Genomic DNA, 26,420 nt, shown 5'->3' on the forward strand with positions numbered 1-26,420 from the left:
TCACTCTTAAGTTTTAAGAATAAATTAGATAGATACATGGATGGGAGAGGTCTGGAGGGTTATGGAATAGGTGCAGATCAATGGGACTAGCGGAATAATATTTCGGCACAGACTAGAAGGGCCAAATGGCCTGTTTTCTGTGCTGTAGTGTTCTATGGTTCAATGGTTCTAAAAAAAAGACATCACAATATGTACAAATTGACGTGAGAACTTGTAATATATATAGATGACTAAAGGGAGGAGAGGGATTGAACATAAAAGTAAGAATGTTATGCTTCAGTTATATAGGGCATTGGTGAAACCACATCTCGAACACCGTGTGCAGTTTTGGTCTACTTTTTGAAAGGAAGGATGTAAATGCATTGGAGACGGTTCAAAGGAGGTTTACTAGATTGGTGCTTGGAATGAGTGGGTTGTCTTATGAGGAAAGATTGGACAGACTGGGCTTGTTTCCACTGGGGTTTAGAAGAGTGAGGGGTGATTTGAATGAAGTATACAAGATCCTGAATGGCCTTGACAAGGTGGACACCGAAATGATGTTTTATCTTGTGGGTGAGCCCAGAACTAGGGGGAACTGTTTTAAAATTAGGGGTCGCCCTTTCAGGACAGAGATGAGGAGAAATTTTTTTCTCTCAGAGGGTTGTGAGACTTTGGAACTCTCTGCCTCAGAAGATGGTGGAAGTGGGTTCATTGGACATTTTTAAAACAGAGGTAGATAGATTCTTGTTAGGCAAGGGAATCAAAGGTTATTGGGGTTAGATGGGAATGTGGAAATCAAAACGCAAGAAGATCAGCCATGATCTTATTGAATGGCGGAGCAGGCTCGAGGGGCCGAATCATCTATTCCTGTTCCTATTTCTTTTGTTCTTATGTAAAGATGTTCAGTAATAATTGCACTAACAGTTAGCATATTTCACTCTGGAGCAGGTAACAAAAGGATATTGTCATCTCAGCCTTGTTAAGGCCAGTGTGTTCAGGACATCCAGGAACAATCTGCTGTTAAAGAAGAAGAGATTTTACAGTACAGGCTATATTTAATGCTGAGCGACCTGCATTATTAATTCTAGTATTTTCACCTTTGTTTTTTTTCCAGAAGTTGAATAGGTATCTTAAGATAGGATTGGTGATATAGCAATGTGATCACATTATGCTTTATCTTTGGGTAGCCCTCTCTTTATAACCATGGTAAAGTGTCTTAGTTGATACTTTTAGCCCCTTTAAGTAGACTGTAGGGAGCAGGCCAAATTTAATACTCTCCGCCATGGGGAGTTCAGTGGTTGGGGGGCATTTAATCAGACGGGAGGGTGGCGAATGGGAACCTCCCACCCTTACTCCACTGCCCCGATTAAGTCCATGGTGGGGGCCTTCCCGCCTGCTGCCAATTAAGGCCCTAATTGGGCCGAGATAATCCATCTCGGCCTCCTCCTGAGGTCCCCAGCATCACAGATACCAGTCTTCAGTCATTTTGATTCACTCCACGTGATATCAAGAAACGGCTGAAGGCACTGGACATTGCAAAGGCTATGAACCCTGACAACATTCCGGCAATAGTCCTGAAGACTTGTGCTCCAGATCTAGCTGGCTCCCTGGCCAAGCTGCTCCTGTACACTGTCAAAATCCTGGAACCCCCTTCCTAACAGCACTGCGGGTATTCCTGCATCACGTGGACTGTTGCGGTTGAAGAAGGCAGCTCACCACCACCTTCTCAAGGGCAATTAGGGATGGGCAACAAATACTGGCCTGGCCAGCATCGCCCACATCCCATGAATGAATAAAAAAAATGCCTACTGAAGGGCCTCATCCTGCCCGGTGATGAGTGGGGGCTTTGCCATATGGGAAGCCCAAAGAATAAACCCTGGCATGTTTGCTTATGGGCTTCCAGATTGGGAGGCAGATGGGCAGAATGGGGATGGCCAAGGTCCTTTGTTATCGGGCACTCCATGCCTAATCGAGAGACCCGGCATTGGGAAGGTGGGAGGGGCACCAAGAGCCACACCCCTGTCCTTGCTGCTGATCCCCATCTCATCCCTCCCCACCCGGCCCTTAACCCACGACACCCCTCCTGCCATCACTCACTTGTGCCTAGGTCCATGGCAACTATAGGCCTCGGGTGGGGTGGGGGTGTAATACTGCCAGCAGCATCGCCTCTCCAGTCCAACTGCCTTGCAATAAAGGGCTTCTGGCCTCTGATTGGCTGGCAGCACTTGGCAGGTGGGACTTACGCCTGTGGGGTCTTTGATCCACAGCTGCCCAGTTAAGTACCTGATTGGCATTATGGAGTGCCTCCATTCAACACAGCTGAACATTACCAATCATTCACTATGGCCCAGTTCTTCCACTCTTTGGATGATCGTACCCCGGAAGATGTGCCCTCGGAAGTCCCAGTGCAAGGACTCTGCAGCAATTACCCAGGAAATTTCAACTTCTGATAGGCAATTTCCCTGCATCTGGCACCCTCCGATATGATCTCAAACTCTGAATTAGAGTTGGAGACTTCAGAAGGTTCCAACTCACTTATCTGGGTAGTTACCCAGGAGAAAAAAAAACATATCTAACTCCTGGGTAACTGACCTGCACCTGCCCCCATCTCCTCATTGCCTCCCTGACTCCCCTCTTGACCCTCCCCCCACCCCCAACTCTGGTTCCCCTCCCGACCCTCCAACTCCCCTCGGACCCCCGCCCCACCCAAACTTCCCCCTCTGACCCGCCAACCCCTCAATCCTCCAATTCCTCTCTGATTATCCACCCCTCCTTGGATCTCCTGACCAACCCTCTGGCTCCCCCACCAAGCCTCCAACTCTAACCCCCCCCCCACCCCCTCAACACCCCCCACTCGACCTGACCCAACTTCACCACCCTGCCCACACTGCCAACCAACACCCTGCTACCCTACCCATGCTGCCACGTACCTCCCTGGCACTTACCACCCTGGCACTTACTACCTTGCCACCCTACCCAGCTGGCACCCAACCACCCTGCCACCTCATCACTCTACCCACTTACCTCACTCACACTCATTCACTCACACAGTGAAAAGCTCTTCAAATGTCCCAAAGCTTTTTGCTGTGTTAGAGAATGGAGACTAACCAAACTATGGCAGCTCGTACCATAAAAAGGGGGATTGGCAGAACAGATATGCTCTGCATTCCTGAAGAGGCCCAGTGCGAAAGTCTGGGCCAGAAATTGTAATTTTTTTGTTCATGGGATGTGAGCGTCGCTGGCTGGGCCAGCATTTATTGCCCCTTCAATTGCCCGTGGAGCTTCATTTTGGTGTTTAAAAAAAAAGGAATGGAGTGTCAATCTGACGGCGATTGCCAGTCCTCAGAAGATGCGGCCTTTTGTAGTTCATGTAGTTCACTAAATCATTCATTATTCATATTGATAAAAATTATTATATCTAACAGTGAATTCCCTGAAGCTGTTCTTGTTGCTATTCCCTTCATTTTAAGGTCATGAAGTGAGTTGCACCAATTTTGACCTTTACTGTAAATTGTCCAGCTCAAGGATGCTGCAGAAATGCGGGTGATGAAGTTCAAGTGGATAATTAGTACAGCCTCGGTAAAATTCCTTTACAGAGACGTTCATCGGAGTCAGGGTATAAATCGCAAGAGAGTTAATTTTACTGATCGCTGGCTGTAAAATGCCGCTGTGCTGCAGCTTTGTTAGAAATGCCAGAAGTGCAATTTGACCTTATGAAATCTGATACTGCTTCTGAGCAGAATTTGAAAGAATAATACTGCGGCTCTTACATATGTGAATTTATGCTGTCGGTTTGTGTGTAACTAATAACTGTATTTTCCTGAAGGATCTCTATTCTGCTATATCAAAGTGTGTGCTGATGATTCACATGCTGACGAGTGTTTTCGCCAGCAGGAGAGCTAAGGCCATGGGCAGGATTTTTAGTTCAGATGGTGCCCACTATCGGTGGGACCGGGAGCGGCTGGGGAATGGACCCCTGACCGCGATCGACCCCCGACAACGATTTCAGGTTGGCTGGCTGTTTAATGACCAGCCAACGTGAAAGGCGCGCTGAAAGGCTTAGTGCTGCTGTAGGGGGCGGGGTGGGAGGGGTGGGGGTTGGGGGTGGGAGGAGGGCGGGTGCTGAAGTCAGCGCGGGTGCAGGGGAGAGCGCTCACAGAAAGCTCCCTGAAGGCACAGAGCTGCATCAGGGAGCTGAAGGATTTAAGTGCAATAAATAAAGATTTTAAAAACTGGGAAAAAAATGCCCACACATCAATCTGATGTGTGGACATTTTTTTCCTGCAGCTTCAAATCTTTATTTCTTGGTTTTAGATCCTTCAGCTCCCTGATTCTGCTCTCTGCCTTCAGGGAGCTTTCATTGCGCACTCTCCCGCACCCACACAGACTTCAGCACTCGCCCTCCTCCCGCCCCCACCCCAGCAGCGCTGAGCCTTTCAGCGCACCCTTCACCTGGCATTTAATTGGCCAGCCAGCGTGAAATCGTGGTCGGGCACCGATCGCGGTCAGCGGTCCGTCCTCCGGCCGCTCCCAGACCCGCTGATCGTGATCGCCCGCTGACCTGAAAATTCTACCCAATCTCTCTCATGTTATCCTCCTCAAGCCATTACCACACTATATGCATAGACAGTGTAGTGTAATGGCTTGCAGACTACCCCAGAAGCTGGACAATAAAAAATGTCATGAATGTAGTGACATTCTGCCACGGAGAATAGAGGGTGAGGTACATTTGCTAGTTGATGTCACTGGCTGTCAAGTGGGACTGTACTTCCATCACCAGATCTGCCACCCTTAATCAGTACACATATAATATAAAAAAAAATCACTAAAGCATAATAACGTGTTCCAGCTGTCCCTAGAAAATGATTGGTTCTCATTTACAGTAAAATAAGTAGCTCTTTTGTCATGACATTGACCACAATGTAAATAATTTTTTTTGTTGTCTTTTCCTTCTATCTCTCCTTTTCGTCATTTCACTCTGTTTGTTTCCCTTTTTCGTTTTTGTTCTTTAATGTGCTATTAAGATGCGATAGGGGTTTTGCAACTTTTCTGGTGAAGCTGTTAGCTGACTATGACGAATTTGTTTATTGGAAGTACACAAACTTAAAAGAGTTATATAAAAAAAAGGCAATGATGTTCTACTTTTTGTCCTGAACATCTATGGCAAAAATGCTGAAAAATCTTGAAAACAAATTTCATAACTTAATGTTTAACATAACTAATTGATTTTTGATGTTGAACTTTGTTGGTCTCCAAAGAAGATTCTGGAACATTGTTTAAAGTAATTATGGCTAATTTACTATTCCTGCTGATTAGAGTGGTGTCCATCTGGATCAACATGCTTAGTGCTCAGCATGTTATAGCTGAATAACCTGGAATCTCCCTAAACTCCAGCATAATCAGAAGTCAGCATAATCTAGATGTTCCAAATTCATAGTATTCCTTTCAGGTCAGCATTTTATTTAGCCTGGTAATTTCTGTATATTACAACATCCGCTGACTGGTCTCCTAAGTAGGTGTTTATTTTTCTTATTAATTGGCTTTTACTTAAGTTCTAGTCATAACTTCCCCTGAACGCTGAGTGGGGTATCTACTTACTCAGCAGTTTTATGCATCACAACACAGGAAGGGCTTTTGTAGAATTGGCCAGAGAACAGCAGCATTGCAGCTGTTTATATGCATGGACGAACGTTTGGAACTGTTTATTGTGATGGACAGATGTTTGAAAGAAATGCCTGGTGAAAATATTTGTGAAACATTGCTGACGCCAACAGTCATTAATGTGCTTGGCACCAAAATGAAGGATCATCTCTTGGCCCACCTGCGGTAGTTGAAACCATTAATGCTGCTCGTACCTCATGGAAAGGCAGTTTATTTCCAAACATATCCTCGATGTTTCCCATGTCACCTCCGATCAGAATAACATTTCCATGTATACCCTTTAAATTGTTCGTCAAACTCTAAACAGCGATTGCATTAATGTATATAGAGTTGCAAATCAATTCATTCTACCCATTCCGCAGCGAGCGACATTTATTTTAATTGAAGAATGCTGTCTCGGGGACTCAGAAAGCGAGCGTTGCCCTAATTAGGTATTCAGAATGGTTATGGAGTGGCATTTCAGTGGAAAGAATGACTAGATTGTTATTTAATAAACATCATTAACACAAGCACCAGCAAAGGTCAGGCATTATAGCTTCAGTTTTATCACCGGGATTTAGTTTCCAGCTGACGGCTGAACAAATAAATTTGGGTTAATGTTGGTTACAGTGGTTAAGTGGTTTGACATTTTGTGTTGGAGTCAAAACAACTGATTCATCGGCGAGTAGTGCTGTATTCATTAGAATGTGATTTTTTGGAAACTATATTTTGTGCTTAAAAACTCTAAATGGGAATATTACTGTGGGGTAGAGGAGGGGAGGTGGTAAGTAATCAGAGGCTGAAGCTTTGACTTCAAATAGTCAAAAGGAAAATTCTTGTGCCGTCCCTTCTGAGCTTAGGAAAGGAATTCAGTGTGGTGGTACTGGGACTTGAAAGCCACGAACCTGAATGTATTCCTGATCTGTGCTGAGTGACTAATGGGAAGTGGTGGGGAGGTGCTGTTTTTGGCCTGAGTCCAAATCATGTCAAATCATGGTGGAAAATGCACAGTGTCGGCATGAAGCACAAAATTGTAGAAGCAGAGGAGTAACATGTTGTCACTCTCCATGGTTGAACTGGCTGACCAAACTCACTGGCTACGGTTTGCATATTAAGAATGATAATTTAACTCTAGCCTCTTGCATATTCCCTGATTTTAAATGCACTACTATTTGTGGCCATGCCTTCAGGTCTTGGGACTTAAGGTCAGAATCCCCTCCTTAAAATTATCTACATCTCTTCCTCTTTCCTCCTTTAGGAAACTCCTTCAAACCTACTTCTTTGACCAGGCTTTTGGTTGACTGTCGTAACATTGTCTTGTGTGGATTGGCACCAAATTCTGTTTCATAATGCTCCTGGGAAGTGTCTTGGGATGTTTTATTGCAGTAAAGCCACTAGATAAAATGCAAGTTGTTGTTGATGATGTTGTATTGGAAAGTAACTTCACCCCTTGGACAAATGGTGGCGTAGTGGTAATGTCACTGAGCTAGTTATCCAGAGGCCCAGGCTAATGCTCTGTGGATATGGATTCAAATCCCTCCATGGCAGCTGTTGGAATTTAAATCCAATTCATAAAATCTGGAATTGAAAGCTAACCTTAGTAATGATGCTGATGAAGTTATCATTGATTGTTGTAAAAACCCACCTAGTACATTAATACCCTTTAAGGAAAGATAGCTGCCATCCTTATCTGGTCTGGCCTGCATGCGACTCCAGACCCTCAGCAATCTGGTTGACCCTCTGAAATGGCCTAACAAGCCACTCAGTTGAAGGGATGGGCAACACCCCTTGCTTGCCAGTGACGCCCACATCCTGTAAAAGAATAAATTTTTCAAAAACTGTAGCATGAGTCACTTAATTTTGGGGGAGAAATGGAGCACATTGTAGAGAGCTCTCTGAAATGTTAGAACAACAGAACTCGATTTGAAAGATGAAAGAAATTGCAGGACGCTGGGGAAACGTGTGGGAGGAGCGCAACTAATTGGATCGCTCTTTCATAAAACTGGCACAGGCATGACGAGCTGAATGGCCTCATCCTGTACTGGGAGGTTCTGTGATATTCCTTCAAGGATGGAAATAACATCTGAGTGGCTCATTTTTCAAAATTCAAAATGTCAACAGTTTTGTGAAATCAGTAAACAAACGGTTTTCAATGTAATAGATGCAGATTGCTTAACATTGCGTCAAACAGAAATGCAGGCAGCGTATCCATACATACTGTTTCATCTTCAGTTCAGGGTCAAGATGGGGTTTCTTTAGGGTTTGCCTGTTACCCTAGGAATGCTACCAGAGACTGTTATTCATAAGAACTATTCTTCTTCATTGACAAATCTATGTACATCTCAGTACTCTACACAAGGTTGTACTGCGTCCAACGAGAGTTCAGTTACTTAATCATGTGACATTGCATCACAGTTACATCAGGTGCCATGATGTTAACCCTTTACATCGCCCCCCCACCACCACCCCTGCAACACCACAACCCCCGCCTCCCCCGCAAGTCTTTACCCCAGCTGTATTTTTTTTAATTCTTTCACGGGATGTGGGCATCACTGGCAAGGCCAGCATATGTTGCCTATCCCTAAGTGCTCTTGAACCGAGTGACTTGCTCGGCCATTTTAGTGGGCACTCAAGAGTCCACCACACTGCTGTGGGTCTGGAGTCACATGTAGGCCAGACCTGGTAAGGATGGCAGATTTCCTTCCCTAAAGGGGCATTAATGATCCAGATGGGTTTGTAATGACAATCAGTGATAGCTTTGTGGTGACTAGCTTTCAATTCCAGATTTTATTAATTAAATTTTAAATTCCACCAGCTGCCATGGTGGGAACCCAGGATTAGCTCTGGATTATTAGCCTAGTGACATTACCACTACGCCACCACATGCATATACATCCTCCTACACATACAGTAGATCAATGGAGTTCAATATGTTGCCTGATAGACTTTGGAGCTGTGATGCACTGAATATCAATAGCTTTGACATTAGCAAAAACGGTAGCAGTAAAGCTAGAATCCACTCTGGTGCTCACTGTTAATATTAGGATTTGTGGGATGGAAGCCCTGATATTAACATTGAGCACTGTGCAAATTACAGCACAGAGCTGTACCTCTGATACACAGTGGACGTACAACACTAAGTTGTCTATTGCTTCAGTGATTTTAAATCATTTTATTTTGCACACACTGTCTTTCCAGTTTGCTAAACAAAAGATTAAAATGTTGGTGAGGTGGTGATGATGGACGGAAGGTGGATGGTTGGGTTGGAGAATAGACTTTGAACCTGACTTTGCTGTCAGCACCCATCTCTGGTGTTCTGGATGGAGATACTGACTTTGCTAAATTTTAAAAAAAGAGTTGGCAAGTCTATGAAGCAATATTTGAATCGTTGAAATTGTGAAAATAAATCTTGTGTCACTGCAAAATAATAAAATAAATTTTAATAAGTAGCAAATGCAATGAGGACTCATGGTGCTCAGCTAGCATTATGCTGTGGTCCATCTAAACAGCCAGTGGCTGTTCTATATGAATGCTGTTCCATTTGCTTTTCATAAGATACCTTTAGGCTGTTTTCCGAAATGACAGTTTCTTGAGAGTTTGCCATGCTCAAACTTTGCAGGCAAATATTAACACTTAAACACATTGCAGCTGCTCACTGTATACTTAAGGATGTTTTCTACTGAGTTGCGTCTTACTGCTAAATGATGACCTTTCAGTTTACTTTCCAGTTGACATGGCAACCGTTGCAGCATTTATCGATTCATCTATACTTAGCTGCCTGTTTGTTAAGGGCTGACTTATAGCAATATAGGTTTACCACACCAACTATTTCAGCCAGAACACCAAATCCACAAATCACTTTATGTCAAATGTTACGCATATAACTGTAGGAGTCTTTAAATTCATTACTGGAGTAATTTTGTAAACCTGTGTCTTTGATGAGGAGCCTTGCAAGATGGCGTATAGGCAGCATAATCAACCCCCTAGTGTTTTTGACCCTGATGTAGGATTCCAGTCCAGTGAGGCTCTGTGACACAAATGCAAGCTGGTAAAATGTCCCCTTTCATTTAAGTGATCTGTAAAGATGTCAGGCAGAACTTTCAACTTTGTCCAGAGTGTAAAATGGGTGCCATCAGATTGCCTGTCAGTTATACAATGTGACTGTTTGACCGAAAGGTAAAGGAAAATCAGGCCAATCCGTTAGCGTCAAATTTGCAAGTTCCGCTAATCACTGTACTTTCTGGAAAGCAGCATGTCTGCTTGGCTGTTCGTGATTTAATTTAATGCTGAAATACACAATGGCTCTGTAAACATGCCAGATAATACTGGTATACAAACACTTAGCACATTCATCTGAAATCCCTCTCTGTGCTATTTTAGCTGGAGGGAGAGGGGAGGGTGGGGGTGGTGGCATTAGCCCGCTTAAATGGAGTGATTTAATTTATCTACATAAAAAAACAGAAATTTCGGAGGAATGCAAAAAGGTTCATGTATTATATCCCACAAATAAATTTCAGGGGCAGTTTATTTCTCTAAGCCTTGATTATACATCTGCTCCCCCAGCCATGTCAGTACCTGTCCCATTGTCTCTCCTCATTACAGGGGGACAATGAGAACACTGGCCTATTTCCTCTCATTATCACTCATTTATGTTGATAATCATATCAGTGTAAAGCTGGCAAGATGCCACTCGAAACTCTTTGGGATTAACAATGCCAAAGCAAAATATAATGGATGCTGGAACTCTGAAATATAAACCTAAAATGTTGGAAATACTCGGTGGGTCTGGCATCATCTGCTGAGAGAGAAACAGAGTTAATGTTTCAGGTCGATGACAGGTCTTTGTGGTCAAGCTGTCTTTATTTTAAACAGCATTATTTACCACAAATTGCTTCTAAATTTCATTCTCCTTTTCTTCAACTTAACACTGTGACTGCCCTTTGTGTCAACAAATATTCTTACTCTGATTCTTAATCTGCTACTCCTATGAGAGATAGAGATGAATGGTGGGAGACTGGCATGATACCCTTGGAGCATTGAAGCTTCAGATTTCTCTTGTCTCGGGGAAGCAGTTTCCATCAGCCTATCTCTCGCAATGGAAGTGGACTAAAGCCCAAGTTGAAGTACCCTTGTGTAAAAACATTGGGGGTCGAGTACCTTAAAGACAACAGACTCAACACCACTTTACAGAGAAACAGTGACATCCGTGCCCACAAGGGCCAAGAAAACCCCACCTATTCAGCCCTTTTCAGTTCCTTATCGATTGCGTCCACCTGCGGTCATTGACATAACGTGAAAATTTCCCCAAAAAGGCTAGGTCAATTAAAAATGTCAAAATTGAAATTGATAGATTTTTGTTAGGCAAGGTTATTAAGGGTTATGGAGCCAAGGTGGGCAGACGGCGTTAAGATATCATGATCTCCTTGAATGATGGAACAGACTTGCCGATCTGAATGGCTTGCTCCTATGATTCAAAAGACCTGTACACTGAATGAGCTGAATATATATATTTTTAAAAATCTACAAAAGTTCTTTATGGAATTTTGAGAAACAATGGCAAGCAATTGATAGGTCTGTAGATAAGAAATAGCATCTTTCCTTTCCTAATATTTTTCATGTATCATTTTGTGACATTTTAATAACTGTCATGTAAACTGAATTGAATTTTTAATTTATCTTTGACATCAGCACTGAGGTGTACTGAGACTATACTGGAGTATGTGGGCGGATTGGCAAATTATCTACCCTCTGCCTTAGCAATTAGAATACTTGCTGAAACAAAGTGCATCTAGAAGGCACCCACATAGCATATGGGCTTAAAATTCCTTTTTTTGTTCTGAAAAATAGGAGAGTGAGACCGGCTAATGAAACTGCAGGAGCATTCGGCTGTGGTGTTTATAATTTATAGGGTTTCATACACTTATGAAAGAGTTCCAACAATGAATTAGCAATTTACAATATCATACCTTCACAAATCATGCAGGATATTTTTGTTGCTGTGCTCTTCGTATTGATAAAATAGAGTTTGCTGTGTCCTAGGGCCTCAGTTATTTACTCAATTATTTATCCACATTAATGACTTGGAGGACGGGGCAGAGTGTAATGTATCCAAATTTGCTGGTGATTCAAAAATAGGTGGGAGGGCATGTTGTGATGAGGACATAAGGAATCTGCAAGAGGATATCGATAGGTTGAGCAAGTAGGCAAAAACTTGGCAGTTGGAATTTAATCTAGGAAAGTGTGAGGTCATGCACCTTGGTAGGAAGAATCAAAAGGCAGACGATTATTTAAATGGAGAGACACTCCAAAAAAAGTGCAGCACAGAGGGATCTGGGTGTTATTGTGCATGAAACACAGAAAGTTAGCATGCAGGTGCAGCAGGTAATTAAGGAGGCAAATGGAATTTTGGCCTGTATTGCTAGGGGTTTGGGGTTTTAAAATAGGAAAGTCTTGTTACAACTGTACAGGTGTTGGTGAGTCTACACCTGGAGTACTATGTACAGATTTGGTCCCCCGTATTTCAGAAAGGGTATACTGGCATTGGAGTCAGTTCAAAAGAGATTCACTAGGCTGATTCCTGGGGTGAAGGGGTTGTCTTATCGAGAACAGCTAAATAGGTTAGGCCTTTATTCATTAGAGTTTAGAAGAATGAGGAGTGATCTTATTAAAACGTACAAGATTCTGAGGGGGCTTGATAGGGTAGATGTTGAAAAGATGTTTCCACTCGTGGGGGAATTTCGAACTAGGGGACATAGTTACAGAATAAGGGGACACTCATTTAAGACTGAGATGCAAAGGAGTTTCTTCTCTCAGAGGGAAGCGAAGGTCTGGAATTCTCCACCCCAGAGAGTTGTGGAGGTTAGATCACTGAAAATATTTGAAGAGGAGGTAGATAGATTTTTGAAATATGGAGGAGTTGAGGGCCATGAGGAGCTGGCACGAAAGAGGAGTTGAGGCCTGGGGTAGATCAACCATGAAATTATTGAAGGTGGGGCAGGCTTGAGGAGCCGAATGGCCTACTCCTGCTCCTATTTCTTGTGGAAAATCTTCTCCCCATTGGGTGGGCTGGGCGGAAGCGGGTGTGGGTGGGCGTGCAGCTGATTGATGCCTACGATTGGCTGCGTGCCGCCATTTTGCGTGGGCAGGCCAACTAAGGCCCGCCCAGTGTGACGCGCACCTGGAAGCGCTGAGCACTCCCTATGTGGGCGGGGGGAAGAGGGAGAGTCGGGGCCTGCGCTCTTTTGCTCATGCGTGCGAAAGAGCGCAGAAATCTCCCTGATGCGCAGAGCTGCCTCAGGGAGATTATTTTCTTTATGGAAACTTCAAAAAAAAATTCGAAAAAATTATTCGGACATGTCCCCTCATGTGACAGTGTCGATGAATTTGAATAAAAAATGTTATTTAATTAATAAACACTTCATGAAACCTCATCCCGCCCGTGGATGAGGTTTCATGATAAATGCAAAGGCCGCCTGGGGTCTTTGCCTGCCCCCCAACCTTAAGGTTGGATGGGCAGCCCTGAGAATCAGTTTAATTAGTTAATTAATGGCTGTGCGCCCGCCGAACTGAGGATCAGAATGATGTGTGGTGGTGTCGGGACGCACGCCCGATGTCACCGCGCGTCATTTTACACGTCGGCGAGAGGGCCCCCCCACCCCCCCACCCCCCCTCCACCCACACATCAGCCAGAAGATTCAGGCCCTTACGTTCACTATGAATGACTGGTAATAATTTCTCAAGGCAAGTTTTCACTTTGGTGATGTGAAGCAAAAGTTTATTGATGTATCTGTTGTTTTGACCATGTTAGGACGGGTGAACTGAACCTTCCCTTTGCCCCACCTGCTGGGTTGGTTATAACAAAATTTGAACTAGAAAAGATGGTATTATCAATTCAATATCTATACTTAACTGTGTGTAACTTGGTGTAAGAAATAAGCCAGTCAGGTTCCTTAATTTAACAAGTAAAGAGTTAGTTTTATTCCTAAACCTCACTCAGGCAAAATGCAGAAATTATTTTTAAAAAAGGTTTAAACTGTACAAATATATTCAAGTACTCACTAATGCAAAAACAACAGACTCACAAACCACCCCCCACCCCCTCTCAAAGATTGTGAAAAAGAAATAAAACTCTGCAGAGTATCAGATCTTGATGCTTATCAAGGTAAAAATTAAAGTAAAAAAAAATCACGGATTGCCCGGATACTTGTTTACAGCTCAAGGGTCACTTTCCACAGTAGCTGATGTTACTTGATGTTCTCTCTGGAGCAGTCACGGCTGGTTGATTCTCTTTTGTCTTGGAGACAGTGGTGTTGATTCGGAATCCTCCATTAAGAACTCTCAGTTTGCAGCAGTGACGTCTTCTGGTGGGTTCTCAAATCACAAACTGCTCAGCTTTCAGAATCACAGAATCACAGGGTCACACAGTGCAGAAGAGGCCCTTTGGCCCATTGAGTCTGCACCGACACGTGAGAAACACCTGACCTACCTACCTACCTAATCCCATTTACCAGAACTTGGCTCATTGCCTTGAATGTTATGACGTGCCAGGTGCTCATCCAGGTACTTTTTAAAGGATGTGAGGCAACCCGCCTCCACCACCCTCCCAGGCAGCGTATTCCAGACCGTCACCACCCTCTGGGTAAAAAAATTTTTCCTCACATCCCCCCTAAACCTCCTGCCCCTCACCTTAAACTTGTGACCCCTTGTGACTGACCCTTCAACTAAGGGGAACAGCTGCTCCCTAACCACCCCGTCCACGCCCCTCATAATCTTGTACACCCTCAATCAGGGCACCCCTCAGTCTTATCTGCTCCAATGAAAACAACTCAAGTCTATCCAGCCTCTCTTCATAACTTAAATGTTTCATCCCAGGCAACATCCTGGTGAATCTCCTCTGCACCCCCTCCAGTGTAATCACATCCTTCCTATAATGTGGCGACCAGAACTGCACACAGCACTCCAGCTATGGCCTCACCAAGGTTCTATACAACTCCAACATGACCTCCCTACTTTCGTAATCTATGCCTCGATTGATAAATGCAAGTGAGAGATGAGTGAGGTTTCAGAGGAAGAGAGAAGGGATGGGGATGTTGCCCCTTCTATCCCTATGGCAGTCTATTTCTGACTGTTGTTCAAATCCAATATCTTTTTACACCCAAGGGCTGGGTCATGTGACCTCCCTGGTTTCAATCTGGGTTTACCTTAGCCACTGTCTGTGATAGGTCCGTAAACTCTGCATGTATCCATAAAGCAGCTTGTGTCCTTTGTAAATACAACATAGTAGCTGCTGTATGTCCATTGGTCTTTTTAAAATTATTGCTTCATGGGATGTGGATGTCACTGGCTGGGCCAGCATTATTGCCCCATCCCTAATTTGGATTGGGCTTGTTCAGAGTTAAGAGTTAACCCCACATTGCTGTCTGGAGCCATATATAGGCCTAGACCAGGTAAGGATGGCAGATTTCCTTCCCTAAAGGGACATTAGTGAACCAGGTGGGTTTTTACAACAGGTTTCATGGTCATCATTAGATTTTTTAATTCCAGTTTTTTTATTGAATTCAAATTCCACCATCTGCCATGGTAGGATTCAAACCCAGGTCCCCAGAGCATTACTCTGGGACCTTAGATTATCAGTCCAGTGACAATGCCACTATGCCACTGCCTCCCCATAATGGGAGGTAAACTTGTAATCGTGCTCAGGTTTAACATTTTCTATTTTAATCAACATCTCATATCCCATCATGAGGTCCCTTCTCATTTAACTACTTTCAAGCCTGATGAGTTGATGAGGGATATTTTAACCGAACCTGATGGGTGGGAAATTCACAGGATCAGGTTGAATGCTGATTTTCTACGCAGTCCAATATTACTTCGTACCACCTACACTGATTTCTAAAAATAATTGACAATTCTCGTGCACCTCCCAGTAAATGGTTTTGCGACGGAAGTGATGGAGGGGTGGGAGTGTGTTTGCCCCCCTGTTAGGCAGAGATGGCAGATAAACTCAAGGAAGGCAAAGAGAAGGAAATAGCCTTAGAAGAAGGGAATCTTCAAAACAAAGACATTTGCTTTAGTAAATGAGCAGTGACATTCGACAAGAAGGGGGAGAAAATACACTCAGGCCCATTGGCCCTCACCCTAGCCACTGGATGATGCATCATCAGAGATCGTCCATCTCAGCCTGCAGCTGTGCTAACTCCTGGGAGAGGTACTGGTATTACCTTAAATCCAACCTATATTAATATATGATGTATATTAATGTAGTGCATAGCAAAGCACTGGAAACAGCTTTTAAGAAAAGAGACATAAATATTCTTTGACGAAAAGTAGTCCAACTGAGAAAGGAGAAACTGAATTGCTTGTATTTTTTTTGTGACAGATCTGTTAGCAGTACCTAAATATCCATACGCTGCTATGGAAAACTGGGGACTGAGTGTGTTTGTAGAACAAAGGATTTTGCTGGATCCCGGAGTTTCTTCCATACCCTATTTACTGGACGTCACCATGGTTGTCGTACATGAAATCTGCCATCAGGTATAAAAGCCGGGTGAAAGTAAGGACAGTTTACCACTTTGTAATCACAGCTTTAAGCTCTTTTTCCAACCTTATGGAGATTTTAGAGCATCCCTGTCGCTCTGCTTTTAAATGCCTTTTATTTATTCTCAGTGGTTCGGTGACCTTGTGACTCCGATTTGGTGGGAAGACGTGTGGTTAAAGGAGGGATTTGCTCACTATTTTGAATATGTTGGTACTGATTACCTTTACCCAGACTTTAACATGGTAAGTTTATAGCCCATATTTTTGCAGACTCTCTACAGTTCATTATGCACCTCACTAACTAGCTATATCAGGATCAGTGGCGCTCTATTTATAACAATGCTTCAAGGTATAATCTACTATGCATGTAAGTGTTACTGCCTATTATACTATAATTACTTGAACCATCAAGTGTGAAATTTGTTCAGAAAGACATTCCGTTAATGTGCTTTTTTGTTGAAGGGAATATGATGTTCAAAGGATGCATTATTAAGTTTCTAATTCCCAAAACAAATTTCAGTGCTAGCCTTTATCATAAGGACCTGTATTTCCAGCCTACAGTTGAAAGTTTTAAAAAATGTGTTGTCTTTTCATGCTCTACATAAATATTTGATAGGATAGGTTTGTAATGTTTGCGATAGATCTCCAACATGATATCCTGATGTAAATGTGCGGATCAGCCACACATTATAGAAACTGCCCAGTTTGATTTCAATGGACTTCCACCCAAGAACATCAGGCAATATATGTTACAAAAGCAAAAATACTGTGGATGCTGGAAATCTGGCATAAAACAGAAAATGCTGGAAATGCTCAACACGTCTGATAGCATCCGTGGGGAGAGAGAAACAGCTAACGTTTCAGGTTGACAACCTATCGTCAGAACAGGAAAAATTAGCATTTGTGATTAAAAAAAGTGAGTAGAATAGGTAATTTCAGCTCCATATGAGGTATTAATCTCTAGTTTCATAGAAAATGCTTAAATATTCTTCTGTGGCGTTTGTTGTTGGCTTTTAAAATTCCCTGTTTTTACTTCCGCTTTTTCCAGTTCTGACGGAAGATCACTGACCTGACGTGTTAACTCTGTTTCTCTCTCTAGAGATGCTGCTGGACCTGCAAAGTATTTCCAGCATATTTTTGTGTTATAGACAATATATGTTGTTGGTTTGTTGAAGCTTGCACTTGAACTAAATCCATACACCTTTTGTCACATTTCTGCAATAAGATTTGGAATCTTCCCCTCAGTGTTAAAAGCGTTTCCTGCTCATTCAAAGCATTTTGAATTTTGCTTTTCTACCCTATAAAAATGGAGAGCATCTTATTAATTCTCTTAAGGTTAACTTGCAGGTTGAGTCGGTAGTTAGGAAGGCAAATGCAATGTTGGCATTTATTTCGAGAGGACTAAAATATATAAGCAGGGATGTGCTGCTGAGGCTTTATAAGGCTCTGGTCAGACCACATTTAGAATATTGTGAACAATTTTGGGCCTCGTATCTCAGGAAGGATGGTCTGGCCCTGGAGAGGGTCCAGAGGAGGTTCACGAGAACGATCCCAGGAATGAAAGGTTTAACATATGAGGAACGTTTGAGACTCTGGGTCTATACTCAATGGAGTATATATACTCAATATATATATACTCATGTATCACGTATATGTATCACGTATATATACTTGAGTATATATACTCAATGGAGTATACTCAATGGATCTGATTGAAACTTACAGAATACTGAAAGGCCTGGATAGAGTGGACGTGGGGAAGATGTTTCCATTAGTAGGAGAGACTGGGACCCGAGGGCACAACCTCAGAGTAAAGGGAAGACCTTTTAGAACAGAGATGAGGAGAAACTTCTTTAGCCAGAGAGTGGTGAATCTATGGAATTCATTGCCACAGAAGGCTGTGGAGGCCAGGTCATTGAGTGTACTTAAGACCGAGATAGATAGGTTCTTGATTGGTAAGGGGATCAAAGGTTACGGGGAGAAGGCGGGAGTATGGGGTTGAGAAACTTATCAGCCATGATTGAATGGCGGAGCAGACTCGATGGGCTGAATGGCCTAATTTCTGCTCCTATGTCTTATCTCTTATTATGAATTAACAATTTAAATGCCACTGCAGCTGATGGCATTTAAATTCAGTTCATCAATAAATCTGGAATTGAAAGCTAGTCTCAGTAATGGTGACCATGGAACTATCCTTGATTGTTGTAAAAACCCATCTGGTTCACTAATGTCCTTACCTGGTCTGGCCCACATGTGACTCCAGACCCACAGCAATGTGGTTGACTCTTAACTACCCTCTGAAATGCCTTAGCAAGCCACCCAGTTCAAGGGCAATTAGGGACGGGCAACAAATGCTGGCCTTGCCAGTGACCCCCACATCCCATGAAAGAATAAAGAAAAAAAACGGTGTCAACGAAGATACTGGCTTGATGATGAGCTTTGAGATTAGAGTAACAACTTAATGCACTTGCAATTCAATAGGAATATTTGTTGCCAGCTTTGTAAGCATTGCTGTTTTTACTTCAGCTATTTAAGTAATTTTGACAAGGACCTTCATGTGTTTTTAATAGCTGATAAGTCTTGTTCGATTGACTGTGAATCCACAGAGATTTGATCTTGTATTTGTGTGAATATTTCAGGAGAAACAGCGATTCCTGACAGATAACCTTCATGAAGTGATGCTACTTGATGGCCTGGCAAGCTCTCACCCAATATCCCAGGAGGTCCTGCAAGCAACAGACATTGACAGAGTTTTTGACTGGATTGCATATAAGAAGGTGCAGTGGCTAACAGCTGTTTGAGCAGCCGGAGAATATTGAAGCGTTTTCTAAGAAATCAGAGATTAATGTCTCACATGGAGCTGAAATTACTGTTTCTAGCTGTTCAAACTTAGCTTTACACTAATATGTACTCCTGAGTTTCTGTCTAATGGGTTTCACAGATGGAGGCATAGAGGGCAGGGGCCAGGAAATTGTGCTGAACCTATATAGGGCACAGGTTTGGTTCCAGCTGCAGTGTTGTGTCCAATTCTGGCCCCCCCTCCCCCCACTACTTTAGGAAAGCCCTGGAGGCTTTGGAGAGGGTACAGAGGAGGTTGACTAGATTGGTTCCAGGGATGAGAGATTACAAAGGCTGATGTGTCGATAACCAGAAGTCACAGATTTAAGGTGATTGGCCGGAGAACCAGGGGCCTCGTGAAGATTTTTTTCTCTTGCAATTACTGGTTAGGATTTGCAATGCACTGCCTGACAGGGCGGTGGATACAGATTCAGTACCACCCTTGAAAAGGGAATTAGACAAACACTTGAAGGAGAAAAAGTGGCGAGGTTACGGGGAAAAGAGAGGCAAGTGGGACTAACTGAATTGTTCTTCAAAAGAGCCGATGCAGATTCGATGGACCAAATGGCCACCTTCTGAGCTGGAGTATTCTATGGGCTGCATTTTACAGGGCACAGTGGTGCCTGTCTGCCACCACCCACCCTCTCCCCCACCCCAACTAAAAAGTCAGGAGTTCCTGCCCATGATCCCAACAGCTCCCCGCAGCAATTTAACGCTGAGAGCAGCATTAATTGCTTTAAGGTGAGACTTTCACCCCTATCTTGGGAGGAAGTCCTACCTTAGAGAGCCAAGGCAGCCAGGAGCAGTGGCCATTGCTGGGACTACAGGCAGTTCTACCACGCCGAACAGCCCAGGTAAATCCAGGGTTGGGAGTCTCGGTGAGGGGATTGAGGAAGGTGAGGGGGCAGGCTCAAGAGGTCAGGGGGGGAGGGTTAAAGGGGGAGATGACCTTAGAGTGGGAGTGTCTCCAATGGGCCAAGAGGGCCCACAAAAGAGGTTCCCCTCCCCTTTCCCGACACCAGCCTGTGCAGCTAAAGCTACCAGGCTTCCCGCATGGCATAGCCCCCCTCCTGCCACCAGGGACGCTAGCAGGGACGGGGGAGGGCCTTAAGTGGCCATTAGTTCTTCAGGGTGCTTCTGGGCTGGGTTTTTGGCTCTGTTCCCGAAAATGCAATTGGCTATGAAGCTGCTGAACATGGGGATGCTGTTGGGCTTATCCTCAAGGCAGGATAATCAGGAGCAACTGCAGCAGCAAGGAAGGCAGCAAAAACATAGGCTACAAAATAGAAGTGGAGAAAGGAGGCCTTACAAAATGTGGGTCTTCAGACATAGAACATCATATCTCAACCTCCCAGCACCTAAGGCAGCTGCACTTCAACAGAGAGACAACCACTAGCCTGTGCCGGCTGTTGGAATGAGAGTTAGAGGCATGCTTGTTGACAATGAAGGTGACCAAATGGCCCCAAACTTCTATGTCTCTGGCTCGTTAACTGCTTCTGTTGACAGCTCGAACATCAATCAGTTTGCTGGGAGGTGTCAGCTGTGGCTCAGTTCATAGCACCCTCTCCTTTGAATCAGAGGGTTGTGGGTTCATGTCCCACTCCCGGAAACCAAGAACTGTGATTGTACTCGAAAAGAGTTGCAATCTGTGACTGTTGATAACTTGAAAGAGTATCAATCAGTTTGCTGCATGCATAATGATCTGGCAGGTCACCCTTGCACTCATGCAGGTTTCTTGAGTCACCAGTTTATTAGCTTCTCCACAGAGGCTGATAAGCAGGAAGATTGAGTACTGGGACTTGTTGGCATTACTGGATTCCCACAGATACAGGGTAACATAGATTGAACATATATAGTCTTGTCTGTTCTGGGCCATAAAACAAAATCAGTGGGTGGTCCAAGGACAAATGGAAGTTTACATTAAAAGAGGACAGAGGAAAATATTAAAGTGCATATATGTTTATCAAGTGGTTAGCAGTTGTTTTCCATTTAAAGAACACAGGCATAAAAAACAGAATTGCGGTTTGGAGCCTTGCTGTCTGGTCATTTACTTTAATTAAAATACTCTTTGATTTCAATTCCAAGGGTGCTGCATTGATTCGAATGGTGGCTAACTTTATGGGACAGCATATATTTCAAATAGGATTACAGGTGGGTAAAAGTCTTGAAAAGGGATTATTTTATTTCTGGTTATGCTTGGTCATCTTACAGTGCTGTGCATGCTTTTCTAATGTAGGTGTGTGTGTAATGCATGTCTCTCAATGAAAGCACAATAAAATCCCCAAGAGTGCAAATAACCTAGGTTTGGAGTGTGTTTGCAATCGTTTTAACTTCTGTAACTTTTGCAGATTGAATTAAGTATTCAGTATTTAAGGTGGGTTTATGTATAGTGGTTGGCATAGGACATGATGTAAATTTATTGCACGTAATATAGTCAAATATATTTTTCCTATTCACCGGTAAAACCTGTCAGGAAGAGAGATACAATAAATAATATGCACAGTAGCACATTCTATTGAAGTATGTTGTGCATTTGGCAAGTTGCCATTTCTTAACTTGAGGCTGTGTGGTGAAATACAACAGAATATAACTTAATTTATAATCTAAGCGGAGATGTTTTTGTAGGGTTTCTCCCCCCACTCCCCGAATAAAGATACTCCAGCTTTGTATTTTTAGATTTTTACCCTGTGAACTCTAGTTATACACAAGATAACAGACGATTTTTATTTGTTAAAAAACAGTGCTCTGCAGCCACCCTGAGTGACTCTTTTGTTAAGTAGGCATCAGTCAATTGTAGAGAAAGATGGGTGAGGTAGCGGGGTGGGGAGGAAACAGCAAGTAACTTTATAAGACTCCACTGGGTGTCTTGGTGGACCAGCGGATTCACATGGGTCATAGCCGGTGGCTGGAAGGTGCCAGAGTGGGAGAGACACACTTCAACAACCCCTAGTTCCATGAGGAGTACAAATCTGTGATCTAAGCCAAAAGATCCCAGACAATAACAGCTATTTACTGGAAAAATGTGTGCGGACTTGTGCTGATAATTTGGCGGTGGTGACAATTTGGTGAAGGAGGATTTCTGAGTGGATCAGAAAGTTGACTGACTAAATAAAATATTTCTGAGGTTGGTCAGCAGGCTTACTGCCATAATCAATCCATTGGAAATTGGGCTAATGCTTGTCTTTCCCAGTCTTCAAAGAGAAAGGACCTATGCTCTTAGATACAGCTGGAATCTCACACTTAGGGCTGGATTTTACCAGCCCTCCAGGGACGGGCTGGGAGACAGGGAACCCATGAAATGGTGAGGGACGTTGGGGGTGGTGTGCCTGTCACCTTTCCACCATCATGCCCTTTTACCAGGGGCAGGGAAGGTGGAGGACTAATCTCCTGTCCAGAGTACAATTGTTGCATGTAAATGGCCATTAAAGGGCTCTTCACATCACCATTGGCATTTTATCAGTGGCAGGGTTGTCCCTCTGCTGCATGGGGAGACTGCTTGGTGAATCTTGGGGAGTCTCCCTGCGGGCACAAGGGGACAAGGAAGCCCTCCTAATTGGGCATTCTGTGGCCACAGAGGGGTCCTTGGTAGCAATGCCCCCCCCCCGCCACACCCCCACCCCCGCCCGAACCCCCACACCAACTTCATTAATCTATCTGACTGTCCCCGGCAGCACCAGGGCCCCACTTACTAAGTCAGGACGGCGGCCTGCTCCCTTGGTGCCCTTTCTGCTAGGCGCAGTCCCAACAGTGGCCGCCATTGCTGGTGGCGCTGCTGAGACTCCTGAGCTGCTGGCTCTCTGATTGGCTGGCAGCATTTGGGGGCAGTCACTCATCCTTTAAATTGACAGTGACTAATCTGTTGCCGAGTAGCTGAAAAATGTTGCCGGAGGTCCCACACATGTCCAAGGTGGGCTTGCCCCCAACTTTTGGACCCGTCGCTGAGGCCCTTGGTGCAACACAAAATCGCGGCTTGAGTCTGGGAATGCTGAAGTTATGTGTTCAAACAGCACTCAGTGCCATTATGTTTCATAATGACCTTTTAAAGGTTATGAAAAAATAAAGAGACATTTATAGTTGTGGTACTATTTTCACATAGTCATACAGTTCCTTGGGTAATGCCATTCATATTTCGAGAGACATACTGTATCTATGTAGAAATGCTAGCCAAAAGCTTTATTGTATTATAATTTATTTTAGTCAGCCATGTTTCTGATATACCTGGAAGCCCAGCACCATTTTTAAGAATCTCAGACCAAATTACTGAGGAAGCTACTAGCTTTTCCATTTTTACCTCCTCCACTGAAGGTGAGCTGAGGTAATATCTTTGCCCTTGTTAGTCTGTAAACAATAGATCTTGAAGAGTAATAGACGGCTTTCAGTGAAACTTGGTACACAGTTAGGTAATGGGTTAAGGAAGAGCTGAATAGATTTTGGTGATGATGCAGATCCGTATCCGGATCCTACAATTTTTTTAAAGGATCTGTTAAAATTGGGAGATAGGACAGATTGACTTTTTGTTTTAGAATGTTGTTGATTGTTTTAGAATGTTGTGGATTGTCTCAGCTGATGTGGTGGAATTTGTCACAGCTGTCAAAATGTGAGCAGAGTTTTCAGAGCAGGTTGTTGGAAGCAGATTGTCCTGAAGCCTCCTTAGTGAGATGGAAGCTCTTAATAAAAAAGATCTTTTTTCAGGAAAATGCCTGAAGGAAGCACTGCATAATTATAATAATTTGGAGTTAACACAGTGTGGCAGAGGTATGCACTCTTCAGTTGTTTGCTATGAAATGCACACTCTGCCACGGGAATACAATGCACTTACTTAAGCCAAGAAAATTTAGTCAGAGGTTGAGAACAGCTTCAACTTAGGGATCTCCAAATGGATGTAGTACAACTGCTGCAGATGAAATAGCTAATACCTTGTTGCTTACCAGCACAATGTACTGGCGAGCATCCCGATGTCGCAAGGTTATTTGGAGCTAAATAAAGAGGATGCCGTTGCCCAGTGACAGGTCCATTGTGCCAGGATCCACCAATAAACTGGTTGGCTAGTTACTCTTAAATGTCTTGGAACACCACACACCTGCCTGGCTCAGATCAGCACTGGCAAGTTTGCTACAGATTGTTGACTTATTTCCACTTTACCATTGCTTGACATCTCATCTTGGAGTCAACTCAAGGACGAAGACAATTCAACCCTTCAAAAAAATACTAGTTATCTTCTTCTCAAACTTGGGACATATCAACATATTTTCATAAGACATGAACAACAGCTAATGCTTACTGCCAGCTATGGGGACTGCCTGATTTATTGGATCAGCACAATCCCTTTTGCATCTGCGACCTAAGCTTGTATCTATCCCAGGCTGGTAGAGTGAAATGATCCTAGGCAATATCCAATTGTAAACCCTTTGACATGGTCACTAAGGTGGAAGCTTCTTCAGAATCCATCAGGATATTTGATGTGGGAAATTGAAAAATTATCTTTTGCACAAAAATGTTCTTTTAATGTACTGCTGGTGTACAGGCATAGGCAATTAAAAATTGTGCTAATGGTTGTGGTAATAATTTGGTGAATGAGGATTTCTAAATCGAGCTCCAAAGGCGAGTGAAGCATAAAATGATATTTCACACTTTACATGTACATTAACTAAGCACAGTCCACATAGCAATCTTTCTCTGTTAATTTGGTTACTTAATCTCGCTCTGATATACTTGATTTAGCTGGGAAAGGAGTGGGAAAGGAGATAGAATTTAGTATATTGACTATGCTTTTGTAATTTATAATGTTCAAGGGCCATTCAATAAACGTTGTCCTTGAATGATGCTTTGGCTAAATCAAGTATTAAAGTAATGTGCTTAGAGCTATCATTTCTACTTTTAAATTTTGTAATCTGAAGCCATTTATACTAGACACTGAATTACTGTTTTACAGATATTTGGAATCAATAAGATATTTTATATTTGGAAACTAAAAACTGATGGGTTTTGCTCTCAGTGATGAAGGATCAACATTGTGTTCACCTCGTTGACAGCTGACAATGGACTTTTGTGAGCTTAACAGAGGAGATCTCATCTAATCTGATGTATTTTCACCTCTTCAGGGGATCTCTGGTGTGAGCAAGGAAAATAACAATGAGGTTCAATAACTAGCCAGATTGAAGAATCTTTACTGAGACATGACTAGGAAGTATAAACAGACAATATAAATTAGATTTAAATGATGTATAGAAAGCAAAATAAAAATTGGAAAAAAGAGGGGGAATTAAGGGAGAGAGATAAACAAAGTTAAAAAAAAAATTCTAAAATCTCCAACACTAATTTCTTCTGAGTGAATGAGACTCCACAGTTGTAAATTTAAATCTTCAGAGCTAGAGAGGTTGTTCAGCAGTCATTATCACTCACTACACCATTTAAAAACTCACTTGCTCCTGAATGCACCAGCCTTAACTTGTTCAGCCATATTTATTCTGGAACTAGTGGACAAGTACAACAAGTTCATAGTATTGCAGTTATTTCAGTGCGTAGTCTATTGGCGAGAACTGCAACAGTGCACCCTATGGAGGAGCAAGGTATCTTTCATAGCAACATCTGGATTTCTGCATTTGTGGGAACACTGGAAGTTGCTGGTGAGATTTCGTCCAGTATAATGGAAAGTGCTAATAACCTCACCATTATTCTTATTGGAAATTCTGGGCTGATTAATGCTGTTGTTAGCACACAATGCCTAACGTTGATCTGTCTAATCCATTCAGTGCATAACTTATGAATTGTTAATCTTTCCCTAACGCGTAATAATCTGTAGAAGTAAATTGCTGCTCACCTACAGTGTAAGTATAATAGGGAGAGCAATTTGTTTTTTCTCCAAGCCCTGAAGGGATTGTTTTCAAAAAAAAAATTAACAGTGTGCCTCAGCTTAAGATCAAACGCTTATGGAACTTCTGAGTTGTTAATTAAAATGCATTAATGAGTACATTATATACATAATAAAAATGAGTGTCAAGTAAAATTAAGGAACTGTGACAATACTTTGTTATAGTTTGGGCTTTCTTCCTGCATGATAACTCATGATTGAGGCAAACAGACATTTCCTAGAAGCAGACCAAGTTTCCTGGGTGCTGTTAACACCGTTGACTGTGAAATTCCGTTCCATAGCACCTGCTTTTTATGTTGCTATGGGTGCCAAAATGGTGTCCGTTGAACATGCACCTGCTTCTGGTGCTAGCTGTGCTGGATGCCATTTCAGTGAGGGTACAAGCGCGTGTGCAGGGAGCATCTGTCAGAAGTATGCAGAGTAGACAGCTGTGCATTTAACGTTTGCTGTATGCAGCCAGCATGCAACTTAGCAGGCGGCAACAAGTTCATGTGTTCTGCCACTCTTATGTTTTTTAAAGGTTAACATTTCATCATTACCTGCCATTTACAACCCA

The 26,420-nt window shown here is 43.1% G+C and overlaps 1 protein-coding gene across 1 annotated transcript in view; it reads left to right on the top strand.

Annotated features, from left to right (window-relative positions):
- Positions 1-26,420, top strand: part of LOC144696527 (thyrotropin-releasing hormone-degrading ectoenzyme-like) — a 140,905-nt gene that overhangs the window by 62,368 nt on the left and 52,117 nt on the right. The window contains exons 4-7 of the mRNA XM_078567921.1: positions 15,998-16,152; positions 16,285-16,398; positions 18,795-18,932; positions 21,079-21,144. Coding sequence (XP_078424047.1) covers positions 15,998-16,152; positions 16,285-16,398; positions 18,795-18,932; positions 21,079-21,144 — 473 coding nt within the window. The remainder of the gene's footprint in view (positions 1-15,997; positions 16,153-16,284; positions 16,399-18,794; positions 18,933-21,078; positions 21,145-26,420) is intronic.

Source organism: Cetorhinus maximus, chromosome 22, assembly GCF_964194155.1.
Source record: "Cetorhinus maximus chromosome 22, sCetMax3.hap1.1, whole genome shotgun sequence".
Taxonomy (NCBI): Eukaryota; Metazoa; Chordata; class Chondrichthyes; order Lamniformes; family Cetorhinidae; genus Cetorhinus; species Cetorhinus maximus.